Source organism: Halichoerus grypus, chromosome 2 (assembly GCF_964656455.1).
Source record: "Halichoerus grypus chromosome 2, mHalGry1.hap1.1, whole genome shotgun sequence".
NCBI lineage: Eukaryota > Metazoa > Chordata > Mammalia > Carnivora > Phocidae > Halichoerus > Halichoerus grypus.
This window is the reverse complement of record NC_135713.1, coordinates 26,202,863-26,215,614: the sequence shown is the minus strand read 5'-3', so window position 1 is coordinate 26,215,614 and position 12,752 is coordinate 26,202,863. Positions and strand designations below refer to the sequence as shown.

Here is a 12,752-nt window from a genome sequence, read left to right as displayed (position 1 = left end):
GAATTCATTTTCACTAAATAAATGACTGCTTGACTTTGATATGTTCTCTCATTCAAAAAGCACAATCTTTTGCCTTAGGCAGGGTTTTCTCAACCTCAGCAATATTGACATTTTGGGCTAAATAATTCTTTGTTTGGGCGGGGGGGGGGCGCTATCCTATGCATTGTAGGATGCTGAGCTGTATCCGTGGCACCAACACACAAGATGCCAGTAAGACCCTTCTTCTGGTTGCGCTAAGCAAAGTGTCTCCAGACATTGCCAAATGTCCTGTGGGAGCAAATCACACCCAAGTAAGAACACTGGCCTAGAAGGATGAAGTTCCATCTGTGCAATCTTTGGACATTATCAAATCCAAAGGAAAAACATTGTATTAGGGCAGTAAGTTGGAAATCTTTCTGAAAATGTAGACTTTGAGTGTTTGTTGGTAAAGAGCAACCCGGTTTTCTAACTGAATTCCATGACCAGATCATTTTTCTTTCAAACAAATCTACACACACACACACACACACACACACACACACCATCTGCACATATCCACATTTTCCCTTAACATTTATTACCTAGTGATGCGGTTATGATGACTTCTGATTATGAATAAAAATATATTTTCAGTTCTTATTTTGCATAGGCGTATATGGATTATTAACATATGCATTTGAAATATCCATAGAAACAGAACCAATAGAATATGTGTGTGTGTGTGTATGTGTGTGTGTGTGTGTGTGTGTAGAGAAAGAGAGAGAGAGATTGATTTATTATAAGGAATTGGCTCATGTAATTATAAAGGCTGAGAAGTCCCAACATGTGCAGATAGCAAGCTGGAAATCAGGAGAGCACGGGTATAAGTTCTAGTCTGAAAGCTAGCAGGCTTGAGACCCAGGAGGAGCTGATTTTTCAGTTGGAGTATGAAGGCAAGAAAAGACCGATGTCCCAGCTCAAATAATCAGGCAAAAGGAGTTCCCTCTAACTCAGCCTTTTTGTTCTATTCAGGCCTTCAATTGATTAGATGAAGCCCACCCACATTGGAGAGGTGTAATCTACATTACTCAATCTACTCATTCAAATGTTTTTCTTACCTAGAAACATGCTCACAGACATACCCCAAAAAATGTTTTACCAATATCTGGGCACCCCATGGCCTAGTCAAGCTGATACAGAAAATTAACTATTACATCTTTCCATTGACTTTTTGGACAATCCTCAATTGTCTTCCCAAGAACTGACTTGGCAGGGTTGATATTGGGATTTCAATCTGAGCCACTGAGCTAGTTTGAGGATGTATATAGTCAGATGAGTTCCTCTCAGCTTGTAGGGTTAATTAAAGTGGAGGGCTCTGCTGGTCCAACCTTCCCAGAGCCAAAAGGACCATGCTGGTACATTCATGCTTTCCCCTAGCCATAGTGAGTCCCTGCATCTGGCAACTTTTTCTGTAAGAGCCAGATAGTAAATATTGTAGGCTTGCAGGCCAATACAGTCTTTATTGCAACTACTCAACTCAGTCATTATAGTGCAAAAGCAGCTATAGACCCTATGTAAACCAATGGGCTAGCTGTGTTCCAATAATATCTTATTTACAGAAAAGCAGGTGGCTGGTCTGTGGGCTATAGTTGACTGACTCCTAACTTAGAGTGTTGTTTTCATCTGCATGGTTGCACTTGGGTTGCTGGGACTTCTGTATTGCAATGCACAAAAAAAAAAAGGAAAGAGATAATGAAATTGCTCAAGCCAAATTTATTAAGGCCCAGACCCAGACCCAGAAGTGGCACATCATCACTTCTATTCATATCCCATTGGTCCAATCTCAACAACTGTTGAGAGAATGTTAATTCCCTCCTCCTATTTAGACTCAGTGCCCTGGTTCCTCTCTTCACCTCTCTTTATTCCCCACTCCCCAACTAAGGGGGGCATGTTAGCTGGTAGATGGGTAAGAGGAAGAGCCTCCTCCTGTTAGTCCTGTCTTCTTCCTCTTGCTGTGAACCAGCTAGTCCAGGAGGTGCTCTGCCTCCTGTTTTATCAGAAGAGGGTTTTGCAACTCTCCCTGGACTGGATGGAGGGATTTACATCTACCTCTATAAAGAATGACAGATATGGGACTGTGTACTCTGAACAGTTTGTCAGTGATAAAGGAAATGATGGGCTCTCCAGCTGCTAGACTTTCTCTCTCTTCCCTCTCTCTCTTTCTCAACTGGTTTCACACCCAGGAGAGGGAGAAAGGGGAATTATTTCCCAAACCCTAAAACCCTTATATTCTTATATCTCCCCCTCGCCAGTTCCTTACCTATGTATCTAATCCCCAGCTACTGATCCCATGACACCCTTGATTTAACTAAAATGAACACGTTAAATAGCAGCGATGTCCACAATAGCCAAACTATGGAAAGAGCCAAGATGTCCATCAACAGATGAATGGATAAAGAAGATGTGGTATATATATATATGATATATATATATATATATGTGGTATATATATATATCATATATATATATATATATATATATACCGGAATATTATGCAACCATCAAAAGGAACGAAATCTTGCCATTTGCAACGATATGGATGGAACTAGATGGTATGATGCTAAGCGAAATAAGTCAATCAGAGAAAGACATGTATCATATGATCTCACTGATATGAGGAATTCTTAATCTCAGGAAACAAACTGAGAGTTGCTGGAGTGGTGGGGGGTGGGAGGGATGGGGTGGCTGGGTGATAGGCATTGGGGAGGGTATGTGCTATGGTGAGCACTGTGAATTGTGTAAGACTGATGAATCACAGACATGTACCTCTGAAACAAGTAATACATTATATGTTCAAAAAAGAAGAAGAAGAAGATAGTAGGAAGGGAAAAATGAAGGGGGGGAAATCGGTGGGGAGACGAACCATGAGAGACTATGGACTCTGAGAAACAAACTGAGGGTTCTAGAGGGGAGGGGGGTGGGAGGATGGGTTAGCCCGGTGATGGGTATTAAAGAAGGCACATTCTGCATGGAGCACTGGGTGTTATACGCAATGAATCATGGAACGCTACATCAAAAACTAATGATGTAATGTATGGTGATGAACATAATAAAATTAAAAAATAAAAATTGTCTTTAAGGGGTGCCTGGGTGGCTCAGTTGGTTAAGCATCTGCCTTCGGCTCAGGTTATGGTCCCAGGGTCCTGGGATCGAGCCCTGCATCGGGCTCTCTGCTCCGCGGGAAGCCTGCTTCTCCCTCTCCCACTCCCCCTGCTTGTGTTTCCTCTCTTGCTGTGTCTCTCTCTGTCAAATAAATAAATAAATAAAATCTTTAAAAAAAAAAAATTGTCTTTAAAAAAAAGAGTTCCTGTAAGGTCTCTTAGCAAAAGGGCTTTACTCATCCTCTTTGGGGAATAATGCCATAGAAAAATGTGTTTCCTTCCCATCACTTATTATGATAGTAACTCTATGTATCATAAAGTTTTGTGTTATTCGTATTTTCTGGCCACAGTTGAGAATCAGCTGGGCCCCTTTGCCTGCCCTGCTCCCTTTCCAGTCAAGTTTGGCCCCGGGGAAGGAGCCACCTGAGGCAGAGCTGGCAGGACGGAGGTAAGACTTTGGGGTCACAGCCAGGTGGGATGGACCCAGGGCGCCTCACATCACCGCTACCCTGCCTGAGGGCAAGTGCATTTTACACTTCATCAAACTCCCAGCACAGCCATGGCCCTGCCATCTCTTGTCTTCAAATTGGAAGCAATGCCTATATCTCTTATTCAACAGTTTATTTTACATCCTAGTACTAGAAGAAACAAAATCATTGAGCGGTGAGTTAGCATTTTTTACCCTTCAGGTCGGCAAAGTTGTCTTTCTCTGTTAGGTAAGTGATTATGTCTTACAATGGGATTGTCTACAGCTTCTTAAAAGGATAAATTGGATCTATACCCATAGACCTGAAGGTTTTGCCGCTGTTTACTGTTAGGCAAGAAAAGCAAGATGTATGTCCTATAATGCTATTTTTTTTTTGTTTATTAAAAAAAAAAACTATGTAAGTGCATAGATGGTTGAACATTCCTGTATGAACTTGGAGAGAGGTATGGAGAGAAACATAACGATGGTTAATGTAGAATATGAATAGGGAAATAATGAAAACAGAGAAAGTTTTTTAACATCAACAAAAATACATTAGAAGGTTGCATTACAAGTTGTTTCAAAATTCCTGTATATAATTTTAGAAGGCTGGAAGGCTAAATGCTCAAATGTAGGAATTTTATTAAATTCATGTGTTATAGTCATTTATTGATCCATTCTGTAGACATTAAAATGATGTTTGGGATATAAAGCAAAAATGAAAATCAGGTAATTAAACTTATAACATATAATCCTATTTATAAGTCTAATGTGGATGGATAAATGTGGATGGATATACAGGAAAGTATAATGGTAATTATCTATGCTATGAAATTATGAGTCTTTTATTCTTTATTTATATTTTCTAGTTTTTCTAAATGAGCTTACATTTAATTTATGATAAATACATACACATATGAAACATAATCTTGTATGGTTATAATGAGGAGCAGCTGAGAATGACCAGTGCAAGGTCCCATTTTAAGATGTAAACATAATCAAATAATGTTGTTTGATTCCATTATGCTTCTCCAGTAAGTGGGCAACTCAGAAAGATGTTTCCACCTGAGTTAGTTTTGGCACCTCAATGGGCAGCTTATTCCAACAATTCTCATGGCTGATTTTCTGCAATAATGGAGATAAACTTGGGGTAACCATGGAGGAAACAGAAGAATCTCGAACTAGCACTAAGATGATTTTAACTGATTTTACTTTAACCTTATCTGAAGCCTGTACCAATCTGGATAAGGAGGGCAAGGTTGCCCTCTGCTGCCTGGAATTAAAATAGCCTCATTTTTTCATGACTACAGATTCCTAGATGAGGCTTTCCCAGAGTGAATTCCTTACACTAGTAGCCAGAGAGTCCCCTTAGATAAACGGACTTCCAGCATCACTGGAGATCTTTAATGCACTTCAGGAAGTCACGCCATGAAGAAATTGGCTTACCTAAGTCTCCCTGATTGAATATTTTAAGAGCCTAGAGAAAGCACATGACTTTATAGTTCTGAAGTCAACACGTAAATGTCACTTCAAGCAGGCCATTGCAAATCTAAATCAATTCCACAGAATCCCTGCCTCCTATTCCCGCTACTTCTTTCTCCCCATCCTCCTCCCAAGCCTGGTCACTTCTGTCCTGATAGCTTTTCCATCAGTCCCTTGCTCTCATTCTCCACAGCTCCTGATTTCACAGTCTGCCCTTCATTCTTGATCTGCCTTCCATGACTCTGCAGACAATGCATGCTTCCATTGTCCCAGTGCTTCCTCCTTCACAGTATACATCAGGACTATAAGTATTTGATTTATTCCTCTCCTGCTAGACTGTAAACTCCATGAGGACAAGATCCTCATTGATCACTGCCTAATGAAGCCCCAGTTCCATAGTTGGATCCCAATGGGCTATTTTTCCCCCTGAACACATGAATTCCTTCAGAGACAGTGGTCAAATGCAGCACAGAGTATCTCTGGTCTTTGGAAAGCACCCCTTCAATGGCGTGGAGGGGGTTGAAGTCAGAATATGCAAAAACACAATACAGTGGAACAGAAAAGATGGTGCTTTGGGGTTGAGAGGTAGAGAAGTTGGTGATAGAGCAGAAATAACTATTGTAGCAAAGTGCTGGAGAAAAATGAGAACAACATTATTTTCTTACACTACATAAAAAACTTAGTGACTCTATAACAATTTCATGAAAGAGGCATTATCTACAGTTTATAGATAAGAAAAGAGGCTCAGAGAAATTAAATGAACTTGCCTAACTGGTAAGTGCGAGTTAGGATATTAACCCAAACATCTGGCTACAAGGCCCATACCTTTGCCTCTAGACCACATTTTCTCCCACAGGACCAAGAGCTCCAGTAGAATGGTTGGCCTTAAAAGGAGAAGGAAGAAGACCTCATCACTGCAGGGAAGGAGGGAAGCACTGATAGAGATTTCCAGGTTTAATGAAGTAAGAGGAGAGCCAGTAGTCTACTGAGAGTGAGGGGGGTAGATGAAGTGTGAAGTGACATTTGAAAACATAAAGTCGCATGATTTCCATAGGCTTTTAGATAGATTTAAGCTGAGAGAGATGTAGTAGATTTGAAGAAAGTAGTGATAGTTACTGAGAGACTGGATAAAGAAACTACTCACGAGGATAAATTATTGTGCATCTGAGTTGGAGATCATGAACTGGATGTGGCACTAATTCTTATGGTTCTATACTTTTTCCTAACAGTGCCCAGTCGTTTGGCTGTAGGAATGGAGGAAGGTTAAGTATTTGTTCAATGGGTCAAACTGAGCCACAATGTTTGAAAGTTGAGAGTGTTAGTGAAAAAGGAATTCAAGTGATCAGCCATGGAAGTCAAGGCTTGGTGAGGAGGAAAAGCAAAAGGTGTCCTGGGGCAGGGGTAAAATAAAAGGAATTGGAAGACTAGACTCTTGTGAGATCCTAAAGCAGATAAAGGACTTTCAGTCCTGTTAGTTCAAATAATGACCTTGAAACAAAGAGCAAAACACTTGTTCATCTTTGATGAAAGAAGGTGTATGAGCTGGGGACTGCTTTGGCTATAATGAACCAGAAACGTGACCGTTGGAATTTAATCAAACGTGTGTTTATTTCTCTCACAGAAGAAACCCAGAGTTTGGCAGTTTGGGCAGGTTCAGCAGATCCACAACATCACCAAGGAGCTGAGGTCCTTCTATCATTCTGTTCTTCACTATGAACATGAGGCTTTCATTCTCATAGTCACCTTGTGGGTGCATGATGGCTGCTGAATTGCCTTCCAAGCAGAAAGAGGAAGAAGGAATTGACAAGAAGGGCAGGGAAAGGGCCAAAAAAAAAAAAAAATGTCCTCTTTAGCAAGCTTTCCCAGAACTCCCACCCAGGACTCCCATTCTTATCTCATTGGTCAGATCTATCTCATGAGTACTCCCAGGGGAAAAACAAACCTCTGGGAAGCTGAGCATCTTAAGGAGGGCACAGTGACTTCCTCAACAAAATCTGAGTTCAGGAAGGAAGAAGTTGGACAGGCAATTAGCAGGCTGCCCTAGGAGGACACATTTGTAACCAAAACCACAACATCTGAAGATGGAAAGTAAATGGGGCATTGGCTGCAGCAGGGAAAAGAAAGGTCAAGTTTAAGTACTTGGAAAGGGTAGGAGTAGCAAGGCTATTTGCCCTGAAGAACTGAGGATTCAGGAATTAGAGGATCAGGTACAAGGGAAAAAGGGGAAGTAAATATAAAAGCATTGTTTGAAAGTGCATAGAGAGCAGTTAAGACTCCTGTCTGCATCTTAACTTGTGCAGTCAGGTGATTGTTCCATCCTGCCCGCCCCCATCCCGCCCCTTCCAAGATTGTTGGATTTATTCTTTAGAGAACCAGACAGACTGCAGGGACAGCAGAGTCGGGGGAGGGCTATGATGATGTACTATTCTGGCCATAGGAGTGTAAGTGACAGTCTGCATACTGGCTGTTAGACTTCCTCTCCTTAGCCCCCTTCCCAAATGCAACACCAAAAAGCCACAGGCTACCTCACAGGAAGATTGGAAGAAAGTTCTCTAAAGAAACTTAATGCCCCCTACAGGATGCTATAATATAAGGAAACAGGATAAGAACAAGGAAGAACTTTTAACAACTTAAAAAGTAAACAATTGAAATATTTTTAAAAAAATCAGTAGAATGAATGGGAAAATAAAGTTAAGGAGAACTCTTAGAAAGTAGATCATCTAAATAATAGAAGTTCCACTAAGAACAGAAGAGAATGAGAAAATAATTTGCCCACCAGATATTAATTCCTTGAATCCTCCAACCCATAAAATACCTTCCATAACACACACACGCGCGCGCGCGCATTTCTAATATGTATTTTAGTGCTCACTCTTCAACAAGGATTTCTGGCAGTTAGGCATACTTACAATATGACAGAGACCAGAACATAAACATACAAACTTAGAAGAAAGTGGAGATAATACAGTGTGCTAAACAAAACTTGAATGTAATTTAAACAAATACCCTAAGAAATTGAATTCAAGGAACAAGAATAGGATGCTTTAAGATAACATAAGGAATAACATAAGAACAAGAATGAACTCTTGAAAACTAAAATCAAACAAACCCCTAAATAATAGAGAGTCCATTAAGAACAGAAAACAGAAGAGAAAACCATCAAAGGCAACACAAAAAGCATTTCTCAGGACGGAAGCATACAAATGTCCAGAATGAAAAGGCTGCTCACTCACTGTACTGGAAGTCAAAAGACCTACACCATCATCATGAAATTTCAGAACAATAACGCTAAATGAAAGAGATCTAAACCTTTCAGAGAAAATGATAGGGGACATACAAAAGAACGGGAATCGGAATGGATTCCTCATAGAAGCACTAGAAGGCAGAAGAAAATGGAATCAAGGTCTTCTCAATTCTGAGAAAAAAAATTTGTTTGCAGTCAAGAATCCTATGCATCCTTCTTTGAAAAGCAACTGGAAAATCCTGTCCAACAGGAAGTAGCCCGGAAAAAGGAAAACATGGAATCCAGGAAAGAGGACCAAACATGCTAGAGAGGTGGGGCTGACACAGGGAGGGCTGCCATGAGCCTGGATTGGAGCAGGAGACGGGAATCTAAAGGGGATTTGTCTCACAAGATAAATGGAACCAGTGAATTGTCTGTCCAAGTTGACTTTTAGATTGTAATTGTGAAGGGATGAAGGTGTTAACCTTATTGTGATAATCATTTTGCAACATATATGTGTATCAAATCATTGCATTGTATTCCTTAAACTCACATATATGTCAATAATATCTCAATAAAGCTGGAAAAAATTTTGACTTTTGGGAAACTGCAGTGAAAGGAATAAAACAGAGCTGGTCAAGTCAGATACTCCAAGAAAATATTTTAAAAGATAATTATTAACTCCAGTAAAACAAAAAATTGTGCTAGAAAAATAATGTAATCATAGAAGACTATTTGGCTTATTAGAGCAATAGCATTTATGAACATAGTAAAAATAGCACCTAATATGGATTTAACAAAAAGGTGAGATATTGGAACGATGGAGGGAGAAGATGAAGGAGTACAAAATAAAATCCCCACCTTTTGAAACAGAAGTCAATAGAGGGGTTCCAAAACTGATGAACCAAGAGAGAGCAGCCGTCTTTAGAAACAGGAACAGGGCATACACCAGCGTGGCTAAAAGTGGTTGTCTGGGGCAGTGGGAATAGGTGAGGGTCAAAGGACAAGAGGCTGATTTCCTCCTAAGCCTTTTATTACTGTTCAACTTTTTTTTTTTTTTAAGGCCGAATTGAGCAAGACCCGTCAGAATGAGTGACTTCTCAAAGTGTGCTTCTCAGCACCAGCTGGGAGCTTGTTAAATGCAGCATCTCGAACCCAGTCCAGAACCTACAGAGTATTTCATGCCACCTTCTGGTGACTCGCATGCCCAGTGATCTGAGGAGCACTGGGCTATCAGTCATGGTACAGGGGTCCGAAGTGAGATGCAGGTGTCCCTTGCTGTTAACAAAGGTGCAGAAGTGAGCTGAGGGGACTCATGGGGCACACGAGTCAGCAGAGGGTTTGTGTGAACTCAGTCCACTCTAGGTCCTTTACCCTTTACCTTGCCTCTACCTCCCTAACCTGCCTCAGTACTGCTGACTTAGTCTCTGCAGATTCTGGTTTAGGCACACCTATTTTACACATTTTGCTACGTATTTTGGTTTTGGTACCTATTTTACTTCACAAAATTGGTCTTTACGGATTTAGTCGCATGCTGTTTGCAGCTGTGCTGTCACTGTTCTAAAACTGTTCTGGCATATTTGATTACCGAGATCAGAGAACTCTAGACTAGCTCCTTGATAAAAGCTTAGTAATTCGGCTCTTTCAATTCTTCAAGTCAAATACCAGAATAGAATGGATGGATAAAACAGTGAATAGAACAGTCTCTGCACTCCAGGAGAGAGCAAAAACAAAACAAAAAACAAACAAAACAAAACAAAACAACGCAATGGAGGAACTACAGACTTAAGAGCTTTGATGGGATAAGCGCCCAGTTCCAAGAGCTCTTACAGGGTTGTGCCCTAATGTTTCCACTAGAACTGAGGACTGAGGACTAAGGCTAAGGTGTCAGTTACAAAGAGGATTCTTTGACTCCCGGTCCTACCTACCTGTGCCTTTATTATACTTTCATATCTTAAGTTCTGAGAGGTTTATAAAGCTTCTCTAAACACTTCAAGGAAATCCCTTATAACCCATTTGTTGCTTTGTGTAAAATAAGTACCAAAAAATATCTAGCTAAACCAAGGTTGGTTTTTGGACTATTATGGAAACCATCTGAAATGATTCTATGATATGAACTTTTTCAAACTGAAGAAAAATTCAAATTAAGATAGTATGAATTGTAAAGAAATAAAAATCAAATACATGGTTTTAAAATGAATCAGAAATTTTGGTGTTATGACTTAGAATTGTAAAGTTTTGTTTCAAATATATAATTGTTCTCAAAATACATATAAAAGTTCATTACAAACCTGTCAAAAGCTAAGTCGTAGACGTTTATAAGCAAGGCTTAATCATAAAGTTCTGAAAAAAAAAATCCCTATGATTAGAGGTCTTCTCTCTTTTAAGGATTAATCTATGCGAAATGACTTCATTTTCAAGTGACCCTGCCGAACAAGCTACTGGGGTTATTAGAGAACTGACAGGCTGTTGCCTTTTCCAGATGACTGTATTAAAGAGGAATTAATATATGTCCACACAAGGAACTCATTTTGTGGCACTTTCCCAATCATCATTTACCGGTAAAAAATTAAAAAATTATTCCTTATGAGAGAATAAGGAATTTGTATAACCAGGATGCTATGGCCCAGAGCAGTCTGCCAGCCACATGTATTTCTTTGAAAACTCATCTTCATCTTAAAAATTTGTGCACATCTACTTTATATTAGATCCATAGTTCGTTCTAATTGTTCATATCCAAAAAGAAGTGACACTCCTAAAAAATGCCTCCTATGGGTGGCTCAGTTGTTGGGTGTCTGCCTTCGGCTCAGGTCATGATCCCAAGGGTCCTGGGATCGAGCCCCGCATCCGGCTCCCTGCTCGGCGGGAGGCCTGCGTCTCCCTCTTCCACTCCCCCTGCTTGTGTTCCCTCTCTCGCTGTCTCTCGCTCTGTCAAATAAATAAATAAAATCTTAAAAAAAAAAAAATGCCTCCTATGCCTGAGAAGCGGGCAACCAGCCCATCCCCCACTCTGAGAACAGCATTCCCTCCCAACTGACAACGTATTAAAAAACATTAAAGATAATCACTGAATCACACAATTTGTTCCAGGCAGGTGTATGCGTATGTGAAGGACAGAGCATTGAAACTTACATGAATTCAAGTTTTTATTTTTACAATATAATCCAATTCTGGTCTTTTACTTTAATCAAATCTGAAAATTTTTGTTTTTCAACTTCATTAAATTTATAAAAAAACATTCTCCCACATTACATTAAAGCATTCTTCATGTTTTATTTCCAGTGCTCCAGTGTTTATTTAACAAATACAATCACTTTAATGTCTTTTTTTTTTTTTTTTTAAATATTTTATTTATTTATTTGACAGAGAGAGAGTGAGAGCACAAGCCAGGAGACAGAGGGAGAAGCAGGTTCCTCTCTGAGCGGGGAGCCCGACATGGGACTCGATCCCAGGACGCTGGGATCATGACCTGAGCCGAAGGCAGCCGCTTAACCAACTGAGCCACTCAGGCGCCCCACTTTAATGTCTTTTAATTACTTCCTTCAAATACGTGTTGTCTGAAACCTGTATGGGTCACAAAATAGGCTGATCCTGCAGTCACCTATGCAGACTCTGCTGAACTATTCCAAATTTGGTATAAATTGATGTTTTCTAGAGTATAAAATTAATGTTACAGAATCCTTTCCCACTGAGCCGATCTGGGTCAAGTTCTTCATTAGAATTCTTCTTCTGCCTGTTTGCTGCGGGACTGCTTGAGCTGCTGTAGCCGCTCGATGGTTTCAGAAATCGTACGCTCTCCATGTACCTTATTATCTCTTGTACGGATATTAACGGTGTCACTGGCTTTCTCTTTTTCACCAATAACTAAAACAAAAGACACAAAGCTTTGTTAGGTGGCAGGATTTTTATTGAACATTTGAACAGAAATGATCCTAGGACCCAGAAGCCACCATGTAGCTTCTGATTCTTTAAAATGTTCAAATGAGCTATCAAGCCATGAAAAGACATGTAGGAATCTTACTTAAATGCATTATTACTCACTGAAAGAAGCCAATCTAGAAAGGCTACATACTGATTCCGACTATATGACATTCCGGAAAAGGCGAAACTATGGAAATAGTAAAAAAAAAAAACAAAAACAATCAGTGGTTTCCTGTGGATAGGAAGAGTGTTATGTATGTGGAGCACAGAGAATTTGGGGGGGCAGTGAAACCGTAACGGTGGACAAATGTCATTATATATTTGTCCAAATCCATAGAATGTACAAAACCAACAGTGAACACTGCTGTAAACTGCAGACTTTGTAAGAAGTCTACCAGTTCGGTGCGGGATACTGGTAGTGAGGGGGCTGTGTCGGTTTTGGGCAAGAGGTGTACAGGATAACTTTGTCCTTTCCGCTCAATTCTGCTACAAACTTAAAGTGCTCTAAAAAATAAAATCTATTTAAAAACAAAACAAAACA

The 12,752-nt window shown here is 40.0% G+C and overlaps 1 protein-coding gene across 3 annotated transcripts in view; it reads right to left on the bottom strand.

Moving 5' to 3' along the window:
- Window positions 1–3,954: 3,954 nt before the first annotated feature.
- The window catches only part of LOC118530667 (threonine--tRNA ligase 1, cytoplasmic), a 33,309-nt gene continuing 24,511 nt past the window's right edge, over window positions 3,955–12,752 (bottom strand). The window contains exons 19-20 of one of the 3 annotated variants that reach the window (XR_013445514.1): window positions 10,582–12,154; window positions 3,955–4,710 (exon numbers count right to left, since the gene is read on the bottom strand). Coding sequence is in view for 2 of the 3 variants with exons in the window: in XM_078066614.1 (XP_077922740.1) it covers window positions 12,006–12,154 (149 nt within the window). In the remaining variant the exon portion in view is untranslated. Of the gene's footprint in view, window positions 12,155–12,175; window positions 12,399–12,752 lie in introns of those variants that run through there. The other 2 variants (XM_078066614.1, XM_078066615.1) reach the window with 2 other exon arrangements.